The sequence below is a fragment of the Dermacentor variabilis genome, chromosome 1 (assembly GCF_050947875.1).
Source record: "Dermacentor variabilis isolate Ectoservices chromosome 1, ASM5094787v1, whole genome shotgun sequence".
NCBI classification, from domain to species: domain Eukaryota; kingdom Metazoa; phylum Arthropoda; class Arachnida; order Ixodida; family Ixodidae; genus Dermacentor; species Dermacentor variabilis.
The window spans coordinates 238,208,343-238,233,400 of record NC_134568.1 but is presented as its reverse complement, the minus strand read 5'-3'; the positions used below and the strand labels follow the sequence as shown (position 1 = coordinate 238,233,400).

The 25,058-nt window shown below is 46.0% G+C and overlaps 1 protein-coding gene across 1 annotated transcript; it reads left to right on the top strand.

The window, feature by feature from the left end:
• Positions 1 to 560: 560 nt before the first annotated feature.
• Positions 561 to 24,735, top strand: LOC142573135 (cysteine-rich secretory protein 2-like). The gene is made up of 8 exons (XM_075682670.1): positions 561 to 693; positions 11,721 to 11,840; positions 16,759 to 16,895; positions 18,102 to 18,195; positions 20,357 to 20,505; positions 20,886 to 20,989; positions 21,097 to 21,188; positions 24,290 to 24,735. Exons 2-8 carry the CDS (start codon positions 11,756 to 11,758, stop codon positions 24,430 to 24,432), a joined length of 804 nt encoding a protein of 267 aa, XP_075538785.1. The 5' UTR covers positions 561 to 693; positions 11,721 to 11,755; the 3' UTR covers positions 24,433 to 24,735.
• The last annotated feature ends 323 nt before the right edge of the window (positions 24,736 to 25,058 follow it).

The following is a 25,058-nucleotide window of genomic DNA, read 5'->3' as shown; positions in this document are numbered from 1 at the left end:
GACGTGAGGAGTGCCGCTGTGCTATAATTGCGTAGCAATACGACCAGCGGCAGCGCACGCCGCCGCCGGTCACATCGCCTTTCATTAGGCGTCCCCATGCTGGCTTTGCTCGGCTCTCTGCCGGTTCCATCATACCTTGTGCAAAACATGCACACGACACTTCGTCGTATTACAAGCCCTTTGTGGGCGATTCGAGAATGTGCACCACGTGCCCACTGCATAGTTTTGCTGCGTTCGCATCCTTATTTGAATGTTTGTAAGCGTAAAACTCGAAAGTGTGCCGACGGCGGAGTGCGAGCGTGTCTATACGTGTACTCGCCTTTGCCCGAGCCACTGCAAAAGCGTGCTTTGTTCCCCCCAGCAGCTCCCGAGTCAGTACTCAATGTTTACCTTCCACGCTGTCTTGCAAACGCGGCCTTCTTTGAAAGTGCCCGTCGGCGCGCCGCACGCGACCCTCGTCTGGCGACGAGGTGGCTGGCTCCGGCCCTGTAGTGAGACGCGCGGAACCCGCGTCCTCTCCTCCACCTCCTCGCTATTTGCCTTTCTCTGGCGGCTAACCGCTCACCGAGCGCGGGCGTTATTTGCCTCGCCGAGCGCCCGAAGAGAACTCCTTGCGCGCATTAGGGCCTTGGCCCCGGGGCAGCAGAGGACCGGCGCCCAGCGCATCCGTACGGCGGTATTCCTTTCAAAGACGTAAGTGCCGCATGCTCAGAGTTCGCGCAACCCTTTTCGTGGGGCATTCGGGCGGCTTGAAATGCGCGCACTGTGTGTACCAGCGTGGTTTACCGTGACTTGTTTCCGTAAGTGGCACCCATTGTATCCCGACCACGCGTCATTGAGCTTAAACGCATGTCGTCGACGCTCTCGGCAAAGTCAGCGCTGCCGGTAGCGTTGAAATAACGAAGCACGCTGGAATCACTGCGATGTTGAGCCCTGTCCTTACCGCAGGCGTACCCTGTCGTTCATTCTCGCCCTCTTTTTTCGCATGCATATTATTGTTAGCTTGCATGAAACGCGAATGCTTATATGATCAGAGAGTCAACAATGCGACGGATGCGGGAGATAATTTTCCAAACACTCTGGAGAACTGTGAAGCAATCCGGGAAAGGGAGTGGCAGTGACGACAGGCAGAGTTGAAGGAAAGTAACTGGCTCCCACACACACTCAAAAATTTAAAAGTACTATCAGACTTCAACCCTCGGTAAGGGCACTCTTTATGTTAATCAGCTTCTCTAACTATATTATCCAGAATTGAGCAAACACAAGACCCCGACGATAATACAAGAATTACCCCCGGGCGCGCGATCGACGAATTCAGCGTTACGTTGCTATGTCAGCACTTATTAGAACAGCACGATCAATGTCATTCATTGGCATTTTATTTAGCGAAAATTATAGTACCACCGCACACAAAAAAGTAAACAATCAATAGTGTCACTTTTAAATATACAACTTATGGCACAAATGATATCCAACACTCTCCTCTTGAATAAGGAAGTAAATATTTAGTTATACTATCTTTACACTGGCACCACGAGGGCTTTCACACAGTGTCAATCACAAGAACTTTCCCGGTGTCATACATCGAATTAAGGGAACAGTAGGAATTTTCCATTCATATTGTTGTACTCACAGTGGTCAGCAATTGGGAACGCCTCCATTTGAGATCGTATCATGTTTGACTCAGCCAGTGGAAGCTTCATTGTGCATATATACCATAATCCCTCGCTCTTATAATCTTTAATTACTATTATTCTTTCTCATTCGCAAATGTATTCTGTAGAGCAGAACCTTCAACACGATCTCTACAAGATCAGCAACAACTACAATAGGCGTATGAACAGAATGTGCGTTTTCGCCAGCGACAAACATTCAGTCAAGGAAAAATTACTAACCATCGCATACTGCGGCTATGCGGAAAATGGTGAATGGAGGGGTTTGTCTGTCTCCTACTAGAGCAGGAGACTGAAAAAAAGAACTTAGAACTTTCAATCAAAATATATGGTTGCATCGCCACTGGTGCAAGGAGGCCGGACCAGTTAACTCTCGTGCATTCACACTGTACCTTTCACCTGGTGCTTAGAGCTTTACGTTTAAAATGGTGTAATAAGTCTCTTCGCGATAGAGTTGTCATTGATAAAATGGAAAAATTTCCGATGACAGTTATTGCCAACCGCATCGCTCTAGGAATAGAAAGAGCGCAAGCGGCTCCCACTATAAGAAGTTACAAATAAAAAGAATGGATAAAGAAAGAAAGGAAAAAGAGAAGAATAAAGGAGACATTCATTTGGGTTGCGCACGAGCGAATCAAGAAGTCGGTACATGTTCACTGAACGCTGCATTGCATTTAGGAGTCGCGGTGTACACAGGCAGTACCCCTCATTGCGCTTGTTCGTGATGAGGCTCAGCCCGTAACGAACAATTACAGCGCTGGATAACATATCCAGTAAGACAAATAAATGCATAGTACTTGCAGCCCAATCGCGGAATATGACGTCGATACAACAAGTAGGGCAGCGATGAACGCCGCCATGGGTGACAGTTTCGAGAACGCTCGCTCTCAACGCAACAGTTAAGTGCGGCGACATCAGGCACGAACACTTCAAACAATGAAACACGAATACGGATAGGCAAAACAAAGCGTTGTACACTCGCAAGCGTAAATTTCAAGCCATTTTAGGCAAGAACACAACCGCTAACACTAAATTGAATATTTAATGCACTATAAAATCGTTTTGCACTTTTTCATGTCGAAATTGCGCACATTACCCCTTAGCAATTTCATTCGACATCCAGCGTCTCTTTGCGCTTACTTCACCAATTTATTCGACGTAGAAAGCTCAGAACCCGCATTAACAAAGAGTTCGTGCACCGGAGTGGTTCGTAAGAAAAAATACTGGCAGATTATGATAGCGATTATATATATATATATATATATATATATATATATATATATATATATATATATATATATATATATATACACTATTGGCCAATGCGGTCGTCCGGTAAGGAACTTAAAAACGGAAATCTTCGTGAATTCGGGCCGAGATGTTTTCAACGAAAGTTCCGCAAACATTTGTGCAATCGAATCCGCGAGACTGCCGAATGCGAGTCAAAGAACTTCCTTCTTTGATTCGTATTCGAGCCGAGGTTTCGCATTCGATACTACATATTATAGCGAATTTTGTTCTGGAATATTCTAAAGACGTACCGATTCATGACAGAGTACTCAGAAAGTTTCAAACTACATCACCGAGCGTAGACCATGAACGGTCAAAGTTCTAGAAGTTTAATCACGTATCATATTACACAATGCGCCTATATTTTGGGTGTAGCGGGGCAGCAGAAGGTAATAAGCGTTGATCTGTGTTGGTGCATACTGCAACACCAATTACATTCCAAAGTCCTCCGCTCTCCCATCTGAACCAGAAAACGTTCGCCCGCACCACGCCTTGCGACATGCACTTCGATATGTTGAACATTTAACCAAATTAAAGAAGGGACCCCAGCCACCCACGCAAATCCACCAGAGGTACGCCAAGCGAATGCCCAGGCAACCAACGTACTCCATGAAGTAACTCTCGATTATCAGGTACGGCAGATAGCCTACGTAGAAAGTACACACAAGCGACAGCACAAAGAGCAATGAAGATAAGTCCCTTTCAAGCTTTTGACTGCTGTCTCTTGAGCTCGTAACCTGAATGAAGCGTGGCATACTCGTGTCTGGCAAAGGCTGAGAAGACTTCTTTTTCGCTGACAGCACGTAAAACATGAGCACCATGTAAATAACGGTGGTGACACCTACGGGCACTAACACTGTGGCGATTCCGTTCACGACGCGAGTCGACCAAGGGCCCTGCAGCATGCAGTGACTAGTGAACCTGTTTGGTCGAAAGCATCCCCAGTGTTCTACCGAGCGCGGAATGGTCAGCGCCCAGGAGACCAACCAGGGCACGACGCCGAAGACATGCTTCATCCACTTGCGATGCGGGGAGCCGTAGTGCATAACAAGCATGTACTCGTCCACATTCAGACACACGATGCAGAAGGCCATTGTCTGCACCGAGGATAGGTACAGGGACCCCGTTACTACGCACTCGACGCGGCCGGGTGCTTTGCCGCTGAGTTGAAACGCCGGAGTCGCGAGCGAAGCAACGCACAGAGTCACCGCCGCGACGCAAGTGCTTGCGAGCAGTCGAGCAGACAAACAGTCTACCGGCATTGGCGACCGGAGAATCAGGGCCACAGCCATAACAGCACTGACTACAGCACCCACGGACGCGACACCCACGAGCACGGCTTGAAACGACAGGTCGAACCAATAGCCGTAACACCCATCGTATTCCAACGGCGTGGGTGGTGTGCCGAGCGATGGTGATCCCGCAGTTGTCGAATTCATGGTGAAGCGGCTACGGTGTTCGCCGGCTCTACATTGAAACAGCTGGTACGAGGCGGCGCACTGATCGCTCAACTTACGGCCGACCACGCGCCGCACTCTCTGACGGGAGCATTTTTTCGGTCCGATCGCAGCACTCGGTCTGGGCGCGGTACCGAAGAAAGTTTTCGAAGCGCATTCACAACTCAGCGCTAGCAGCCGCCGCTAGCGCGGATAGTACTGAACGCTGCGCCCTCGCCCAAGCGCGCACATGAGGGCGGCTGCGCGCGACGAGGAACTGCCGCTGAATCAGAAGGATCCATATCTTCTTCCGGCGGAGTTTTCTTGACTCAGAGTGCGGAGGGGGACGTTGTGTCACCTGGTGCAAAAATGCTCGCGATTCCAAGTAGGCGGCTCACGCGCTCGCGCCGAGAGATCGGCTCCGTGTTTTCGTAGTACGGGTTCCGCGTTCGTCCAATATTATTTACGCGTCGCCGGAAAGCCGTGACTCAACATCGCTCAGCGCGCGCGCTCGAGCGCGCTCCGTGGTGCGTGAAATGAGTGCTATCAGTGGACGCTATAGGACGGTGAAAAAATTCCTGCCGTCGCTATGCGAGGCCATCCCGTTGCGCACCCGCTCTTCCATTCGAACCGCTGCGCGCCCGTCGAATCAACTCCGCACGGTACTTGAACCAATATTGCGAAGCTGGGCGTTCGCTCTCGCGGCACGCGGCTCGCAGATTGAAATGATTGCATTCCACGCGAAGAATGTTGATGAACCCGTCATTTCCAACAGAAATTAAAAGGGGCCTCCAGAGTTGTACAATGTCCAACACAAAACGATGATAGAAATTTGTTTCAGTTTCACTAGACACATCTGTCCCGCTTCTCTCCCCTTTTTAATTGCGGAATGCCCTCTGCCTATGAGAGGGCAGAACTCTTCTAGTCGCACGGCTTGATTGATCTACGCTGTACAAGCTGACAGCTCATGAATAGTGAAATGATGCGCGACTCATCTCGATATCAACTGATACTCAAATTGCCTGCAGGACGTGGACAGCCCGCATTCGTTATACGGCCCTTGCCCTCGTGCCATTCGCGACAGCTTCTACGTCACAGACACAGTTTATCTAGTTTTATACGTCTTGATCACCGTGGCTTTGATTCATGGCTAGCCACTCGGCAGAGCGGTCGGATCGAGCAAGCGGCGACACAGATTGAGTTCCATCAGCTCAAATGGCTCAATGGCCACGGTGAAGCGCGAATTCTCAGACCCTCCAAATGCTCCTTGACATCTTTCTCTAACTCTATCGCTTTTGCAAAAAGAAATAAGAAGGGCAAGCTCTTCGAGTTCATGGCCGACGTCGCCGATAGTAGACCAATTTTTCTCCAGTGACGTCAGCACCAGGAGTTCCTTCGCAAAAAGAAAAAGAAAAGCTCAAGTATGATTAAGTGCGCATAAACAACCCTTATGAAATGCAGGAAGGAATTCAAGGGAAGTATCAGTACGCGATTCTGGATAAAAAGAAAAAAAGCGACAAATGAAGCAGCTGCATGTAAAAACTGCAGGTCACGGAATATAGTAAACTGTAGCCGAATTTCGTAACGAAATATTTCCATTTATTCTTATCATCCCTGGCGCTGACAGTCCGCACCCGCCGATAGCGACTGCACTCCTGCGTACGAGTCAATGAGGATGGGCGAAAAGAATGAAAAATGAAATCGTTACAGTATACGTCCCATAGTGAGGCACCTATTGTGTCGAGACCGTAACCGACAGTATTATCGCGTCAATAATTCGCGTGGCTAATGTCTGAGGCTTTGTTTCAAAAAAACTTCTTCGCATATCGAATCCCCCACGCAGCAAATGGTGACATATTCCGCCTTGACGCTTTCTTAATTTCATTCGGTGTGAGACGGGCAATTCATGACGCGCTACTTTCTGAGATAGTACGACGTGCGGAGCTAAATCATTTCCAGTATCGTTGCAGAGATTCGGGTAGGTTTTCGCTACCGCTAATTGTCAAGGTGTGCGATAGCATGCTTATAGGTTTGAGAGGGATATATTTTTGTATAGGTGCAATGACGTACGCGCGGTACGTACTTGCGTCACAGGAGACGTTTCTATGTCTCGTATCTCTTACAAACTTGCAATTTGGTGCACACTTGACGCGCTCGCGTCAGTTCAACACCCCTCGAGTTTCCTGTTAAGTAGCTCCGAGGTGGTAAAGTCCACCTATAATGCTTATAAGGAAATTCCATCTGGATGCCCGACCAGTTCCAATCCCCTTATCAAGAACCGATGTTGCAAGAAAGCTTCATATTGTGGCTAAAGCTATGACACACAAATACTGGTTTTTTCCCAACCTCCCGAAGTGTCATCTTCATAGGCTGGATCCATCCTTAAAGCTACAAGTGCCATCGAAAATTTCCCGCTCCGAGGCGACAGTATTGTGCCGCCTCTGGCTCGGGGTGGCATTTGCGAAGGCCCACTCGTTCCGCATTGGAATGGGGGATACGGTCATGCGCAACTCTTGTGGAACCACTCAAACGACTGAACACTTCCTATGTATCTGCCCCCAATACGACGTCAAGCGCGATTTCTCCGGACAGTCCTGAACCAGCTGGACTCTAGACCATTTTCCGTAATGAAGATCCTTGGACCCTGGCCGTACGCATCGATGGCACAGAAAGTCACGAAAGCGCTCTTGCAATACCTGATATCGACATGTCTTGGGAACCGTGTGTAGACGTCGGGCGAACCTTCCACTGTGCGCGAAACTGTGCTCTCTCTCTCTCTCTCTCTCTCTCTCTCTCTTCATCCCCATACACCCTTCCTCCAGTGCAGGGTAGCAAACATGAATCTGGTTAACCTTGCTGCCTTTCCTGCCTTCTATTTCTCTTTCTCTCTCTCCTGGCCGATGATGGAATCGAGCCTCTGTCTTCCAGCACAGCAGCCCAATGCTCTAACCACTAGGCCACAATAGCACGCAGGCTCCTCTCATGCTAAAGTTGCTCTTTGAAACGTCTGGCATGTGCATCACGTGCCAATTCCCCGCATTCTTCCCTAGTGACAGCTAGCGCTTTGAGACGCTGTGTTAGGCTTCATTGCGTTCGGGATCGGCCTACATTTCTCATCGGACGGATACGCATACATAGTGGGCGAAGTCTGCATATAATGCTATCGCATTAATAAATGCGTTGTCATACAAAGCAGAGACACATTTAAGATATATTTTAAATACATATCCTAAAATATTTAGAATAATGAACAAAAGGAGCGTAGCGCCGCTCATTAAGGGTGTCTGGTCAATGCTCACTGATTCCGCAATTCTTCAGAGCTTTGGCATGCATGCTTATACGACTTCCGACACAATGAGAGGGCTCTTTGCAAGGAGCACTTGAAGTACGTCATTACCAATAGTTTCTTTATGTGTTGAATTTTACCGGTCTCTGTCACTTAACAATCGACACGCTTACAGAGGTCAACGAAATCCTCAATGTCGTTTGTAAGCGTTCCGCCAGGTTGTGCCCAACTACGCGAACAAATTTCGAACGGAAAAGCGACCGATAACCTCCAAGAAAGGCATTTGGAAAGCAGACCTCGTCTGAAAGTTCACTACGTAGCTTTTATACCATGGGTTTGCCACGACCGAAAGCTAAAGGATGACGCTGCTCAACTTCGAGTTGTCACCCTATCGGTTGTGCATGCTCGCCCTCTGGTACGACATCGTGGTTGTCTGTGCCTGGAGTTTCTGGAGATCCGCAGCGAAGAGCACTACTCAAGGTCAAACATCATTCATTCATTCATTCATTCATTCATTCATTCATTCATTCATTCATTCAGAAAAAGACCTTACAGGATCTGCATTGGGCATTGTGTAATAGCGGTGAGACAATATATGTAACAAAAATTGAACAATGGAAAAAGAAGCCCAGAACGAGAAAATCAGTGCAACGTAAGTTCGTCAATTTTTTTTTTAAGTAAACGAACTAACATCGAAGTGCGTGCGTGGGCGTGGATGTGCTTGGATATTCACCACAAATGAGGAATTGCAGCAAAACCTTCCCAAACCAGAAAGAAATGGACACGACTATCAGCAGACAATAAACGCACAGGGCATATTATAGGTGAAAAGCACGCGCAGGTTTTCACGATCTGTTGCAAAAAACAATTTCATCGGGAAGATCTATCATATGGTTTGGGAGTGGAATGGTGTCCCGGAGGTGTCAGCAAACATAGTGCCATGAAGAGCAATGGGAGGAGCTGATGACCAGTGCTGACCCGGTGGACCATAGACGACTGGTGAACAGAGTACGGCGGACGGCCGGGGGCCATGGCATCCTGGACTAAGGAAGCCACCCATCTGAGGGTGACATGCACAAGATCGCCGGCTCTATTTTTCGTAATAAAATTTATTTCATCATTATTATCAACTGAACGACCATTCCATTAGGATATGTCATGAGGTAGAGCAAATAAATTCAAGGCGCCTGTCTTTCCAAAAATGTGTTTGAAGCTAAGATGATTATGTAATCGTGATAGGCGTGGGGGTTTTCAAACGCTAGCTGGCATGGCCTATCGGCATGAACGCATTTGTGAAGTAGACAGAGCAGAGTGCTTGTGCAATGAGTTTCCAAATACTACAGTGACATGTCAAGCTTAATTCGTGCTATGCTATGGCTATGGTCATAATTTCGGGCAATATACCAGGTAGCTCTGTTCTGTATACATTCGTGCATGATAGCTAAGTAATCCTAAGACGCCCTCCTGGAGTACCTGTGAAGGCAGTAATAGGAGCGGGACAGTTGTTCACAACACCAAAATGACGGCGAAGTGATAAATTCTGAGGCAATGAAAGCGTTAGTCAGTAAATAGGTACAGGTCGGATAATTTAGAAATAAGACGGCAATAAGGAACACGAAAAGAATCGAGAAAGACGAAATCTGTTTTCAGGCTCTTATTCATATTAAAACATAAATAATTTAGGGACTGCAGTAATTGGGTTTCGTAAGAGAGGCCTTTCCTAAAAATCATTCGTTTGACAAAAAGAAGAACTTATTCATTTCAAGGTGTAAATATGCGGCACAGTCATCTGCTCGAGTAATCTACATGAAAGATATATAAAAAAATATTGGATGGAGTTTTCAGGTGCATGTTTATTTCCGTTTTTTTTTTTTTATGTGAACAACCTTCATAACGGGGAAACAGGGCGAAAAAAGCGAGATAAGACGGACAGGCGCTGTCTTGTCTCTATTTTTTTTCTTTCTTTACGTGCAGTTTCCCCGTAATGGAGACATACCGACAAGCTCAAATTCAGACCCTTTGGAGCAAACAAACCATCACAATCTTCCAGTCAATTAACCGGTAATACACCTCACAATAGAGGATTTTCCAGATGTAGTAAAAATGATACTTGAAGTAGACACCATTTTTTAAGAGCTTTGTGTTAATTTCATCAATAAGGATAATATTTTAAAGGTATTAATGAGGAAGGAAATACTTTCAGTTGTGGCATCGAGGAGTGCCATAAATATATATTCACGTTCCAGAACGACTGTAACATTGGAATAGTCTTTCCTGGTGAACACGCATTAAAAAAAAAACGTATTAGATGCCGAAGAGCATTCCTCGCCTGAAGGATGCACTTGGTTATCCTTTAGCAATAAAATGTCGTCACCGTGATTGGGGGCTATCGCTTATTTATTTATTTATTTATTTATTTATTTATTTATTTATTTATTTATTTATTTATTTATTTATTAACGTCCTGTAGATTGCGGCAATGAAATGCTCTGAAAAAGAGAGAGAGAAAGCTCCTTGTCGAAAGAGAAATATAAGAGAAATATTAAAGACTCAAGTTTGGGGCGTTGAACGTCGTATTTCAGATAATGCTTGAAAAAAATTAACAATTTTTGGCAGTTTATAAAGGTTCTATATAGTCACGATCTCTGTGTAGTGTTAGACAGCCTTCCTTTCATTTATTCCAGAATGTTTTTATCACCAAGACGTCTGATATCGTAATGATGGGATGCACAGGTGAGGGGGGCGAAATTCGAGTATAGCGCTCGCAGTTACTTTGAGCAGCAGGGTTCCAATAAAGTGCAGTTCTCCACTGACTGCTTCGTTATGTGTGAGTCCTTACGATGGAATTTCTTCTTCTTGTTCCTTGAGAAGGTGTACATAATACTTTATGCACTGAATAGTCACGTTGTAACAGTATGGCAGCAGGGCTTGCCGGTACATAAGCAAGTAGAAATCATGGAAATACACTGTACTGCCTTCAACTACTGACTCAGTAATCCCCCCATTGCGTGCATAACGTGCTCATAAATAAAGAGAAGAAATAAGGTACACCGGAGCACAAGAAATGTGTTGCTATTCACAGCTATATCTACACACACGCATATGCAAGACGAGACCCATGAATGACCTATATAAACCATATAACTGTGTAAAATAGAGGCGTTCAATTGGACGGCACGCACGCACGCGCGATCAGACCCAAACCAATGCTTTTCACACCATCAAATACGGAATCACAACGCCTCCTAAAAATGTGTTTCATAGTTACACAGAAACGTTCGGCAGCACGTTACTCTCCTGTAACACGTGAAGACGAAAGCCTGCTGCTGCACACTTGGTAATGCGTCGTCTCGCATCGTCGCATTGCTGCTTTCGCAGTTCGGCTTCGCTTCGTTTTCGACGCTTAGCTGCGGCTTCGAGCGCTTGTATAGCGGCGTCAGACTCGCACGAACGACGATTCTTTTCGACTTTACGTTGCATTCTCTCAGCAGTTGATTGAAACGTACGCTGTTCTGTGTATTGTATGGCTGAATGTATGCACTGTTCGCTTCACTTTGTTGAGCGCTTGTAGCCTCAGCCTTACCGAGGTATGAGTCACTGCCTTTTTTGCTTGCTAACGGGGTTATGAGCCGTTAAAAAGGCCACGTGGTTGTTGTAGTTTTTTGTACCACTCAACTAGACTCCGCATTTCTGTACGTTGTGCGAGTGATCCCAATGAATGTATACACTATACGCTTCACCTTGCTGAGTGCTTGTGGCCTCTGCATTACGAGGGCGATGAGCCATTGCATTGTTTGCTTGCTTAGGGGGGTATGAGCCATTGATGATGATGATAGTTTTTGTACCATTGGACCGAACGACGCGTTTTTTTTTTTTTTTGTCAAGGCTACCGGCGTATGAGCCACTTAAGGCTTTCGCCTTAATAATGTGTACGTGCACGAGCAAACTCATTAAGCATAACCCAATTCTCCGCTTCGAGATTCTGCCTTTTGACCCATGCAAGTCTAATAACTTTTTTTGTTCTTGTTTCCGCAGAGTTTGAAGCACTCAGCCGAAAGTACTATCTTGAAATGCAAAACATGTTGAACGAATTGACATCTCTATGGCTGCTTTCAGTAGGATTTTGCTGCGGAGGAAATATTCCTACATTGCCAAGTAAGTCAATACAATGAACACATTTCTATATATGCCAGGTTGAATAGGTTGAAGCATCTCTTCGTGTCCTAGTACAAGGAAAGAAAATAAGGGAGCGAATTGACTTGCTCACACTCACTTTGTCTTTTGTGCAAACGCGAACTACCTGCTGCAGTATATACATGGCCACAAAAGAAACAAATATAACAGACGCACACTGAGAACGCAATTGAATTTATGGGGTTGTACGTGCCAAAACCACTTGCTGATTATGAGGCACGCCGTAGAGGAGGACTCCGGGAATTTCGACCACCTGGGGTTCTTTAACGTGCACCTAAATCTAAATACACGGGTGTTTTCGCCCCCATCGAAATGCGGCTGCCGTGGCCGGGATTCGATCCCGCGACCTCGTGCTCAGCAGCCTAACACCATAGCCATTGAGCAACCACGGCGGGTAACTGAGAACGCAAGCACTGAAGCCATCATTCTCAGTAAATTACCGTACAAAGGGAACACAAGATGTGACGTGTTATGCAAAGTCTTCTAAAATGGAGCATTATACGTTGGTTGCATTTTCCCGTTGAATATGTTGCATTGAAGCACTATAATCAGCCGGTCCATGAATTGTTCGTCGCTTTAACTATACACCTTTCCCGTCTACGGCGTCGGCCGTATATTTTGAGCGATATGTAGGGACCGCGTGCGTTCGTTTAGCCCGTTACTAGAACACGAATCGTTTGAGAAAGTTGTCTACCGCACTTGGCATGCTCTACGGCCGCTTTTATCATTATAATGATATATAATATTATTATATTATGTACATTTCTTCGGAGAAGCAAGATATGATGGTGATGATACAGCTTTATTAAAAGAGGGATGGTTAATCAGCCAGTTAAGGGTAATGTAGTTGGGGAATTTGGAGATGAAGACAGGGCCAGCCAACGAGGAATGCTTCCCGCACGGTCACACTATGCGGAGAATGCCTGATTCCCCAGTAAAAGCGAACAGTGCTCGCAGTACACTGTCGGCCTCCGCTGAGGAATGGATCCCATGCTCGAAGCTGGCCACTTGGCTCCGCGGTACTTTCGTCAGAGGGCTGCATAATTTGGGCATTCTCGCTGCAAGTGCCTCATGGTTGGCGCCGTTGCCATTTTGCACGATGGACGACCTGTTTGTATGGGTGGTAGCGCTTCCGCCATGTTAGGAAAACGTCTTGTTTTCTTGTGTGCAGGCCAGCGTACAATAACATCCAGCGTAAGTGCAGTACCGGTGCGATCCTTGTGCATGAGTACGTGATATGCGTGCGACAAGCTTGCAGGCAGTGTATCTTCCTTCAACGAATGTTGTTGTCCGCATTCATGGAGCGGTCGTCATTACAATGATATATAATATTATTATATTATGCATACTTCTTCGCAAAAACAAGATACAAGTGCTCAGGTTTTGTCTAAGCCACAAATAACGTCAAAACACTTCGTAGGGGAGTATATATACTCGAGAAGAGACGAAGAACTTCAACGACAACCGCTCACAGCGCGCCCTGAAGAGTTTACGTATATATATGCTCGCCAAAAGACGAACGTCGTGATTGCTCCGCCGAAGCCATCCAATGCTGCTGACAGTGGGCCGGTGGGCCAAAGATCACAAGCGAAGGCGGCAGAAGCATCACAAAGCATACCATGACAAAGATGCAAGGATAGCGAAGCGTGGCTTTCGAGTTACTGACAGTGGTCTGTAGTGATCGCCGCCGCGTGCCTCCCGCGGGCGGTGCCGATGAGAAAATGAGCGCATTGCCAGTTGCGCTTGCGAAACGCGTGCCGTCCTCACGAGCGTTGCCCGTCGAGCTCAGCATTAAGATGACCGGCGGTTCGGGCCCGGGAGCCGAGAACCTTTCACCGGACCAGAAGCAAACTGCAGCAGAGCAGCAACGGCCGCTGCTGACGCATTTTAAGGCGAAGCTTTCTTTGCGAAGCCCCCCGGACTTTCCTGACTGTGGCTGCTAGATGCTGCTGCTGCCTTGCCCCTTAGCTCACACTTTAAAGAAAAATTACGCGCCCGACGCGGGAATCTAACCTCGGTTCCCCAGAACAGCATCCCAATGTTCTAACCATTAGGCCACATTCGCACGTACTTTTGCCGTGCCGACGCCAAATAGCTCTCCGAGATGATCGCCGCCGGTGTCGCATTGTGCAGCACAGGTGCGCGAGAGCAAATGCGCGCGCGCCATTTTTCCTTCATACCAAAGACGCAGGAATGAAATCAGTAAATTTATAGCATTGAATTAACCGCTTCACGAAAGCTTCGCTTCCCATAAATTCCAAGATGGACGTTCGATCTGCATAATTATTTCCCGCAAGATGTTACGAAAGATCTTCGTTTTTTTTTCATCAAATTACGCTTGCGTTCCGAGGATTCTTATAGATCTACCTCCTAAGACGACTCGCGCTTAGAATTAATCAAGATTGGCTATGCTCGCGAAATCTGCACGCAACTCTACACCGAGCTAAGCCCCCTGATGCAGCTTAAGGATTTGTAAATTAACAAAGAAAACGTCTTTGGAAGCTATAGCGCAATGCCACTATTTCGATTGGTCATTTTGAAGATTCGGACATAATTTTGCGAATCAAATAAGAATCAGCTAAATTAAACGATACGATAGTTAACGTTTAGTTAACTACTCTGCAGAGCATACGTTTGAATAGAAGTCAGGCAGGGCCAATGTCAGGATCATTGTAACTGTGGGAAATGAATTTTTAATTTATGCGATACATTTTTACAGTGGAGCTGTTAGAACCTCGGTGGGTTTCTCTTGACGTCTGCGGCTTCGCCGAGCTGGGGAAGAGAGAGCTGAGGGAGAGTGACAGCAGAGTATAAAAACAGCATCGCGCGGTATAGCGACGCGGCGAGGGTGGGTGGAGTCTAGTGGGGGAGAAGGAGCGGCGCGCCGGGAACGCAGATGGTGTGACGTCATTACTCTCCCATAAAACCCGCGCGTTCGCTTCTGCGGTCCTCTTTCTCGCAGTGGAAAAAAAATTATGCATGGCTCTGCCATCGAGACCATCGCAGCTTGGGGAAGCCCAGCAAAAGTTTGACTAAGTGTGCGGTTTGGCACTACTTTACGGGCCTTCCCCCAGCTCCGCTGGTCTCTGGTGTTTGCGATAGCAGAGCCACGCATAATTTTTTTAGAATATTCTTGAATATGCAAAGCTTAAAAAACAAGTATCATCTCTACAGCTTTTTAACTAAGAAATAACAAGTGATACCAAAACTATACCTTAGAGTACATCTACAGCGAACAAAATTGATGAGTTTGACACTGTTCTGCAATATATTACTAATTTGTGGCTAGAACTTTTCAAAACCCTCCTAAACATTGTAATAGTTTTACTTAGGCCATAAATTCATTAATCACATTTGTCCGCTTGAGATATACCATGACCGCTGCAGTTTATAGAACTGCGATAACTGTTTTTGGTGCAGAGTTACAGTCTTGTAAACTTTGCGCTTCCATTTTTTTTTTATCTAGCCAATTGTTGGCAATTTTCGTCAAAATAAATCTGAAGTCCTGAATCTGCATTCTGCTTCGAGGACTTGCTATCGTTTAACTTTCTCTCTAAAATGAAACAAGCCTTATTTAAATAGGTCCACTCATTACTTCGTAAAAGCATTTCTGAGTTTTACATGCATTTCACTAAGGATATCGAAGTTGACCACGAGCTAAAGCTCCCTCTCATGGACCCGGCGAAATAACTATGGAGCTTTAATGTATTTTGTGGCAGATTTCGGGAATAATAGTATCTCGAAGCTGGTGGCAGATTAACGGTTCCTACAGAAGTGAATGCCTTCAGTACAGCTGGAGTGCAGTCGCGAAATCGCAAACCTGTCATCAAGTACTTTGAACGTTAATTGTTCAATCTGATTATTACCTAATTTATTTTGTAGTTTGACGCGTAAGTAACGCATGCCCCATCAAGTAGACTATACTGAACAGGTGAATTCGGGCTATATGCGACGGCGATTTCATTTTATTTAAATAGCCTAAAGAATAGGCGAATCCCCCGCCTTCGTGGGAATCAATGATAAGCGTAGCTTGCTTTAATGTTTACTCAAATGTCTTCACTTCTTCTGCTCTTCTGTGTAGCTCAACGCTCCTCGCTCAATGCCCGCTCTGGTCTAGTTTTGTTCGCCTTACCTCTTTCTCCACACTCTGCTTGTGTTGCCGACTTCAATTCTTATTTCTTGTTGTACTTGTCTATTCGGAAACACGGCCAGTTGCACGTACCCAGTGGCCCAAGTTCGCACAGCACAGATACACAGCAGCCGTCAATACCTGCAAAGTGGGAAGCTAGGAGAAGCAAAATTAAGAAAGCTTCGCTTTAAAAATATGCCCGGCAATTGATTACAGTAGGAAATCGTTTTTTTTCTTCTTGACAGCAAACAAGCACTCGCCAAAGTTTTCAAAAAAAAAAAAAGAAACCGAGTGATCAGGTTTTTTTTTAAAACTTTGGCCAGTGTTTGTTTGCTGTCAAGAAGAAAATGTACACCCCTCGCAAGACGGCGGTCCGTCGAACCCAGGACCAAGTAGGGAATCACATACGAGGCACCTGGCGTTAACGAGCTCACTGGGTGATAACGCACTTGTATTGTGGGGAATTTATTTGCAATCATGGCACGGCAATTGCAGTCATGGCAATCATGACGCTCTTACTTACCTTTGAGTATCAAGGGCCGTATGTTGAAGCGATCTATTTCATTTGCCATTTTTCTTTTCGTATCATCTGTTGCATCGAGTGGCCGACCCCGACGACGGCATCCCATTTACTGACGAAAACCGAAAAGAATGGAAAATGGAAGTGGATCGCTACAAAATGTGGCTTCAAGTTCGCATAGCATGCGAACTTGAAGCATGCGAACTTATGTACTCATTGATTATATAAAGGGCCCAAGGTGTATGGACACATGTTGCCAAAACAGAGCTTGGATACACGGTACAGACCAGTGATGAAGAGAATCGTCTTGTACCACAACTTTTTTCGCACCAGAGTTGATCCACCAGCCAGCGATATGCTCGAAATGGTATGCCACCTTTATTTTGACATTTTTCTGCTGCCTTTCATTTTGCAAACCCAGTCGTACAGGTGCTCCTTTGCCGTAACGCTCCTTTGCCGCAACGCTTTCATTTCAATAAAGAATTGTGCCGCAGTGTCAGCTTCACAAAAAGAAAATGTATCAACCACCCGAAGAAAAATTCCTTGTGTTTACTCGCAGAATAACTAGCCGATATGCTGAAAAGGCGATTCTGGTATGAAGAACAATTCGGCGCTCTAACAAAGTACTTCCCTCGGCCCAGCATCTCGTCCACCTACGCTCATGGTCTCAATGTAATGTCCTTACATGTCTTGCAAAATTTACAAAAGGAAACCAAGGATGTAACTTTCGTCGCAAAGGCCAAGAATCACGACAAGAAAGCTTATTTGTACTGACTCTTACCGTGTCTGGCAATACTTTTCGTGCAAAGCTGCAGGTGACGCGCGAAGAAATGTGTATTTCATCACCGGAAAACAAAACAAGCATATATATATATATATATATATATATATATATATATATATATATATATATATACATATACAAATAGAGTGGTCACAATTTTCACGAGCATCAGCGACAGTTTACAGCATGTTTAACCCCAGTTTTGAGCTATCGCTTACTCTGCGATAGAGTCTGTCCATTTCTCGCGTGCACAAGCTGTTACTCCCGCAAAAGAGGCCACCAACACTCCATTTCGTTCATAGATCGCATACTACATCTACCAGCAGAGCTCGCTTTTCCCGCCAAAAACTCGGAAATTGCGCGTCGAACTGGAGCCGAATGTTCACACCGACATGTAACGATACAACGGCATCTTGTGACCACATAACTTGGCTGTCGAAGCTGAGCCATTACAGCCACAAAAAATCCAGAAACTGCTCACGCAGAGGGAGAGCTCACGTGAGCAGTTTGATAGCAAACATGATAGCGAACAAATTACCCGCGCGCTTTGTCGGTGACGTCAGTTAGGCTGACGCCCTCACTGAAAACCGTGCTTCAGAAACAAAGACGACCGCGCCAAACGTCGTCTGGCCTGCCTTTGTAATGTCAGGGCTCCAAGGTCGCAGGCATTGAAGGTGTCTGACTATTGAATCCGTTCCTTACCGATGCGCTCAAATATGCGTCAAAGCATACCTCTGGCGTGTATTTCGCCGAGTATACCAGTCACACACTCGATTCTGTCCTTTTCAGACATGGCACAAAGGAGCTGCTAAGGATGCGCAGCGCTGGGCAGAAAGTTGCCAACTTCTTGTCCATGACAACACCTCGGGACGCTGGGTTGAAGGTACGCCGCTTTCTGTTCTTTGCATCCTAGAAAGTGACAGCGCCTGCGCGTTTCTTGCTCCCACTGAAAAAAAAATCCCTTTTTCTTTCTATATGAAACCAACAGGCAGTGAAGCCACGGAAAGCATAAGTGAAATAAGTGTGGCATTTAACTGAAGTGTAGAAATAATAAGGGAGATGAAAGTGTATGAAAAAAAATTACCGACGATTACGTTACTTCCTAATGCGAAATGTGAGCGCAGCAAATAAGCTGTTTCACCTTTTGGATAGATTGAGGCAAAGAAATCGAGCAACACATGTATGCGCTATCACATAATTCTTTTTTTTATTTTTCACACGTATTCCTTTAACAAAGACTCCACTAACAGTTCTTGACAGTCATGAAGGAAGCTTTGTGGTCGGAGAAATAGACTGATATATGTTCGACTTGGTACACCAATGCTTGATTCTCAAAGACGAGATCTATACAAGTGCCTCGCGAGGTTGTCACAGCCGTGGGGGAAGCAGAGGCTAAGCGCCGCCGCCGAGAAGACCCTGCCGTTCGCGCCGCCGAAGCGGAGGCTCATCGCCGCCGTCGAGAGCAACCAGCAGTAAGCGAGGCTGAAGCAGAAGCTCATCGCCGCCGCCGAGAAGACCCTGCAGTTCGCGCCGCCGAAGCGGAGGCTCATCGCCGCCGTCGAGAGCAACCAGCAGTAAGCGGAAGCGGAGGGGGGCGGCGTGTACACCCAGCGGCAAACGATGGGGGCAGAAGCGCGCGCAGCAAGCGGACAACACGATAAAGGGAGGAGGGAAGAGATAGCAGCGACTGACTGATGCCGCTGACGGCGATAGTGAGTCAACCCCAGCTATCCGCCACACAAGAACAGGGGGGGGGGGGGACCCTTTCCTCCTCTTTCTGCATGGCGGCGACGGTGTTCTATGCAGTCACGTTATCTTGACTCTCTAGCGGCGTCAGCGGCATCCAGCGGTATCAGTCGGTCGCTGCTAGCGCTGGGGGGATGAAAGGGGGGCGGAGCTGGTTACGAGGCCGACGACGACGCCGACGACGACGACGACGCGAAACCCAGGAACGGACGCCAAAGAGCTGCGCTCTAAAAATAATTTGTCGCAGGTGGGCGCCGAACCCACATCTTTCGCATTACGCGTGCAGTGCTCGACCACTCCAGCTAAGACAGCGGCCATCCTCCCGTCCACTGCCTTGGGTATTGCGCACGCGTACGGAAGCTGCGGGTTGCGCGCCCACCGGCGGCAAGTTATCTCCTCGTCCATTTTAATTTACCTTTTCCTTATTATTTCTGCACTTCAATAAAAAAACTAGAAAAAAAACCGTTATTTCCCTCGGTCTTTTCTTGGTTCGGTTGCATGTTGGCTTCATATGGTCATGATAAAAAAAAAAAAAGCCTGACCCTCGGTTCTTTTTTTTTTCTCCTTTTCCTTTCTTTTGTGCTTGGATGCATAAACCGATGTATTTTTCTTTAAATAAGGTAACTGGAACGTTAATGCATTTCTCCGCAAAGTTCGGGAAGTAATATTTCGAAACTGGCGTCATCCTGAGAATTCGTTCCAAATGGATCCGTCTTGCGAGACTCCACGGCTAGAATTTGTAAATTGCAATATGGGCCATAACTTAATTAGTTAAAACGTAATTAGTACTTTTTAATTAGTTGATTATGCATTTCAAATTTTTTTTGCAAGTAATGTCCGCCTCTTCGAGTAGACCAGCTCATCAACTAGAACTGTGCTATGTGCCACAGGCAACCTTTATAACGTTTTGATAGTGTTCGATGAAGCAGCCGGTATATACCTACAGCCATTAAGTATAGTATAAAAAGAGGTATAGCGGCAGATATGTACTATGACTGATGTCCAACTCGCACAGAGATCATTTGCTTTATTTCCATTCTGCTTATTAACGACGCCAATAAGTTGACAAAATACGGAACAAGACAACTAATCAAAAACGCTGACAACCGAAAGTCAGTGCTCCCCTGCCACACCTGTTTCTCTCTTTTTTTTCATTTTTTTTTCTTTTTTTTTTATTGCCTTACAATCAAGTGTGAGATTTTTTGGGATCGTGTACTGTAATGCAACTGCACACGTGTGCTGTAGGAAGTGTGTCAGATATGTCTCAAGTAACCTTGCCATCATCATTACCGAAACAGATTATGGATCCTGTGGACAAAATATCTTCGTGTCGAATGTGAAAGTGCCATGGTTTTTCGCCATCAAGATATGGTTTCTGGAACATCACAACTTCTCTTTTGGAGATACAGGAAATAACGTTCCTTCCGTGGTCGGCCACTACACTCAGGTCTGTGACAACACATCTTGGTAATCTGCTACGGCTACAAGCACAAAGAGCAGATAATTTTCATGTCTCAGAGCCCATGCACACCGTATCCTGTGTATGATCGTTGTTGTGGCTTGTTGGTGGTCCAGTTGGTCTGGACCATGGTAAATGTTTAACAGCGCGAACTTGTCCTTCGTCCGTTCAACATGTTAAACGTTCCTTGTAGTAGATAAAATTATTACATTAATCGTTTCCGTTTCCTGCCGGCTCGTTTTGATACGAGTTTTGAGGAATGCTGCAAAATCAGTGATACAGTGCTTACCTATAGCGAAGGAACTTGTTCTGGTGCCAAGACCGTAGCTGTAGACGCTACAACTTCCCATGCCGCCCCTTCTCCACAGATGGTGTGGTACAGTTCGCACAAAGTAGGATGCGGCCTTCATTACTGCGGTCGCAACGTTGTCAAGAAGCCGTTCTACAACTACGTGTGCAATTACTGCCCCATGTGAGTTGCATTCAGTGCTGCTTTCTGTGGCCATGAAGCAGAGCATTTCGAGATTTTGAAACCCTGCTACCGAGCTGCTTCTCTTCATATTGATCCTGATCTTTCAGCGGCAACTATCCTGAACGCTTTGGAAAGCCGTACACAAAAGGTAAACCCTGCAGCAAGTGCCCAGGCCACTGCCGCTCCAAGAAATTGTGCAGTTGAGTACATCACGCTCTTTGCTGGTAGTTTGCACTTATGCTGTGATATACGGGGTGATAAATTTTAAGTTTCCCGAAATTTTTAAAGATCGCCTGTGGCAAATAGCATAATTCTTGTCCTTGAGCTGGATTATTCGAAGAGGCGGGCATTGCTAGCAGGAAAAATCGAAGCACATATACAACAAATTAGACAGATCAGTAATTAACTTCTTAATTAATTCCTTGCGGCACATATTGCAATTTACGAATTATAGCCGGTGAGCTTGCAAGACGTATCAACTTGATATGAATCTCTAGGATGACACCAGTTTCGAGATATTTCCGAAAGTGTGGGACGGAATACATGGGCGTTCAATTACTTTTGCGCTTCGTTGCTTAAATGAACGTTTTGTTTAAAAAACATGTGGAACAACAGTGCATCTTTATGCGAGCTTAATGGTGCATATCTCCCAGACAGGTGTTATTCTAGAAATTCATTTCATGTGGATACGCATTGCAAACGCACCGGCTACAATTCATAAATTACAACATGTGCGGTAGAGTAATTAATTAAGTAGTTAATTAGTGCTTTTTTAAAATTATTTGAATATGTGTTTCGATTTCTCGTGCGAGTAATGTCTGCTTCTGAATAATCCAGGTCAAGTACTAAAGTTACATTATCTGCAGCAGGCGAGTTTTAAGAACTCCGGTAAACATAAAAATGTTCACCCGTATAGCTGTACCAGTGATTATGCAGACCGAAGTTAGTAGCGGCATAATGAGCACAGTAACAAGCATAATGACTACACTTATCACTCTCACTCTGTTTAAAGACGCTTACAAGTTTGTGGGACGTATATAGTGCGGTAATGTGTACATGTAGTGTGAAGACGGTATAGTTGTAGGGCACTGGCTGCCAACTGACCATTTCTTGCGGTGACCATGCTTCGTCGGTCAACACGCAAGAAAATCAACAAGCAGACCCCCCCCCCCCCCCCTCAACTAGGAAAGCAACAAATAAAAAAAAACACAGCTATTCGTGAATACGTTCGTCTTGCCGTGGGTATAATAAACGTTGGCCAACGGCGCGTTGCACCTTGACTGACAGTGTACAAGCTGAGCGAACTCGGAAACATGCAAAAAATCGAGAACCGGCGTCACTTTGGCAGTGCACTGTGCCCCGTTTGGATGCCAGCACTCCCTTTTTTTAGTCGTATAGGGATCAGCAATCACCTGCCTGCAGCTGTAGGTCAGTGGATATATATATATATAAATATATATATATATATATATATATATATATATATATATATATATATATATATATATATATATATATACATATGGTGCCCTGCTGCTAAGCGCGCTGTCAATAGCGGGTACGATTTGTGGCGGCCACATTTCGATGGGAGCGAAAACGCTCGTGCGCTTACATTTACGTGCACGTTAAAGAGCCCCAGGTGGCCATAATTTTAATCCACCACGGCGTCTCTCATTGCTTGGGGACGTTAAACCCTCGTGGCTCGATCAATCGCAAAAGATCAGAGCGGCATTTCAAATTAACCACAGGGGGCTGTCATCATTATTCATCGTACCCATCTGGAGGAGCATGCCAGACGTGCCGTGGGTCAATCCAGGATTCATTAGTCTCTCTTGCGCTCTCTATACTGCGGCTGTATATTGTCACGTTGTAGTGACGCGCTCAAGAACATAGCGAAACTAACTCTTTATGGGGCAAACTTGTTTCCATAGAGGCAAGTGCCATTCAAAGCGCAACTGTAGCGGCGAACACATTCGGGGATCGTCGAAAATCTGAGCCACGGGTCAAGCGCGTCGGCTTTTATATACGTGACTCGTCGATCCAGCGTATAATCGACGATGCCCGCGTGCCTTCCAGAAAGTACTGCACAATTCGTGCTGCTCATACAATCTGAAAGTTCGGCGAGAACATACACAACAGCTAGAATCAACGACAACGTTCGGGCAAGTTCCAAATCTTGCAGGCTCGTCTTGCGCTGAGAGGTCACTTTAAGATAGCGGGTGAAATAGAATATATATATATATATATATATATATATATATATATATATATATATATATATATATATATATATATATATGACTTGACGGTAGTGAGAGCAGTTTATTTTGGACTCAGAGAAAATTTAGAAAAGAGAGGGAGAGAAGGAAGGGAAGAATGACATCAGACACATGCGCCTAGCGGCGTTATCCTTGACGCACGCTTGTAATATGCAGTGGCGTTGTTGTTTATATCGCGTTGTTTCTTTCTCGTGGTATAATAGTAGTACATATGGCGCTAGTTTCTTCTTGAAACGACCTTTCCATCGATAATGCATGGTAGATTTTACACTCTAAAGCAACGCTCGCGTTTCGTTCTTTCTCTCTTTTTCTTTAGGACTCTGCAATGTAAGATTTCAATTTAATTTGTGCTAGTGATATGATTTTTCAACAGTAGTATGAACTGCAGCAAATATCTTGCGCTAAAAATGCTTTTAAGGCACTAATGGCCTCCTCGCGTTGCAAAGGCCGACGCTTTAGCTTAAGCTGTGGGACCAGGGGGGAATTCAGGCATATCGATGCGTGGAAGGGGATGGGTGAGCAGGAGAAACACTGCGATGAGCCAGAATGCAGTCACCGATGGCCAGTAATTCCACTCCATAAAACGATCGTCGATCTGCAACCTATTGCTAAATATCGTGTCCCTGCCCGATGTCACGGAAACGGTGTGTGGCCAGTATAAAAGTAGGGTACTGTCAGTGGCGTAGCAACAGGGGGGGCCGGGGGGCCGTGGGCCCCGGGTGCACGGGGCCAGTAGGGGGGGGGGGGGGGGGGGGAGGTGTCATATACGTCTGAAGACACCCGACCATTGTCGATATCCTCGCCTTCCTCGACTACACCCGGGGGGGGGGGGGGGGGGTTGACAGAAGAGCTAAGGGCCCCGGGTGCCAGACGACCTAGCTACGCCACTGGGTACTGTACAATGGCTTGACTCATGCGAGTCATGTGGTAAAGGTGCTGAAACAGCCTCTCCTCTGACTAACTGGAATTATCTCCCTTTTCCTCTTTATAATTTTTTTCTTTAATTTTTTTTTTACCTCAGCAAATGCCTGCGAACACGCCGACTTCTGGGTGAACTGCCGCGAAATCGCCAAGCACTGGCACAAGTGGCTGTGCGGAAACCCGTCCAAGGAGCAGTACAAGGCCTGCAGGGCGACGTGTTCTTGCAAGGAGCGCATCAAGTGACCAGCATGACACGGATCGCGGAAGGCTTGGAGGTGTTTCGTGATAGAGACAGGCTCGGCACCCTTCGTCCGAAGACCAAAAAAAAAAAAAACCTACAATCAATGCAACGGGGCCCACTCGCACTGACTGTATATTCCAGTAATGGCCAGCCTTTGGCGCCATACGCGCGATGCACAAGTTCAGCCGCGCAGCATTATCAGATAGGGCATGCGAATATGCGCGCTAATTCTTTTTCCAGAGATATTTGGAGTGGCACGCTTGTAACGAGAAGGAAATAAATCAGTATTTCTAGTCGCAAAGCGAGATTTGTACGTTTTGAGTAAGCAAAAGCATCTAGGTACACATAGCCTAGGTAAAAACAGATTAAGAATTCAAATACGAAGATCAACACCTTGGTGGCAATATTATAAAGCATAATTGTGCGCAGTTAGCTATGCCATTCATTGTATTTGAATTGTTCGCCTACTCACTCATGCACTGCTTCGTGCAACAGTGTGAACACTTGGCATTCTGCCTGGCAGCGAAAACAAAGGAGCGTCTCTGTTGCACGCCCACCGAATGCCTAGCGCCCCCCTTTCCTTCCCCTGTTTTTTTTTGTTGTTGTTGTTTTTGTTTACTCGCAATTA

Coding starts and splice junctions, on each gene's coding strand:
- LOC142573135 (XM_075682670.1), top strand. CDS start 11,756: ATGCAAAACATGTTGAACGAATTGACATCTCTATGGCTGCTTTCAGTA. Junction 16,896..18,101: donor CCAGCGATATGCTCGAAATG/GTATGCCACCTT, acceptor TGTCCTTTTCAG/ACATGGCACAAAGGAGCTGC. Junction 21,189..24,289: donor CCGCTCCAAGAAATTGTGCA/GTTGAGTACATC, acceptor TTTTTACCTCAG/CAAATGCCTGCGAACACGCC.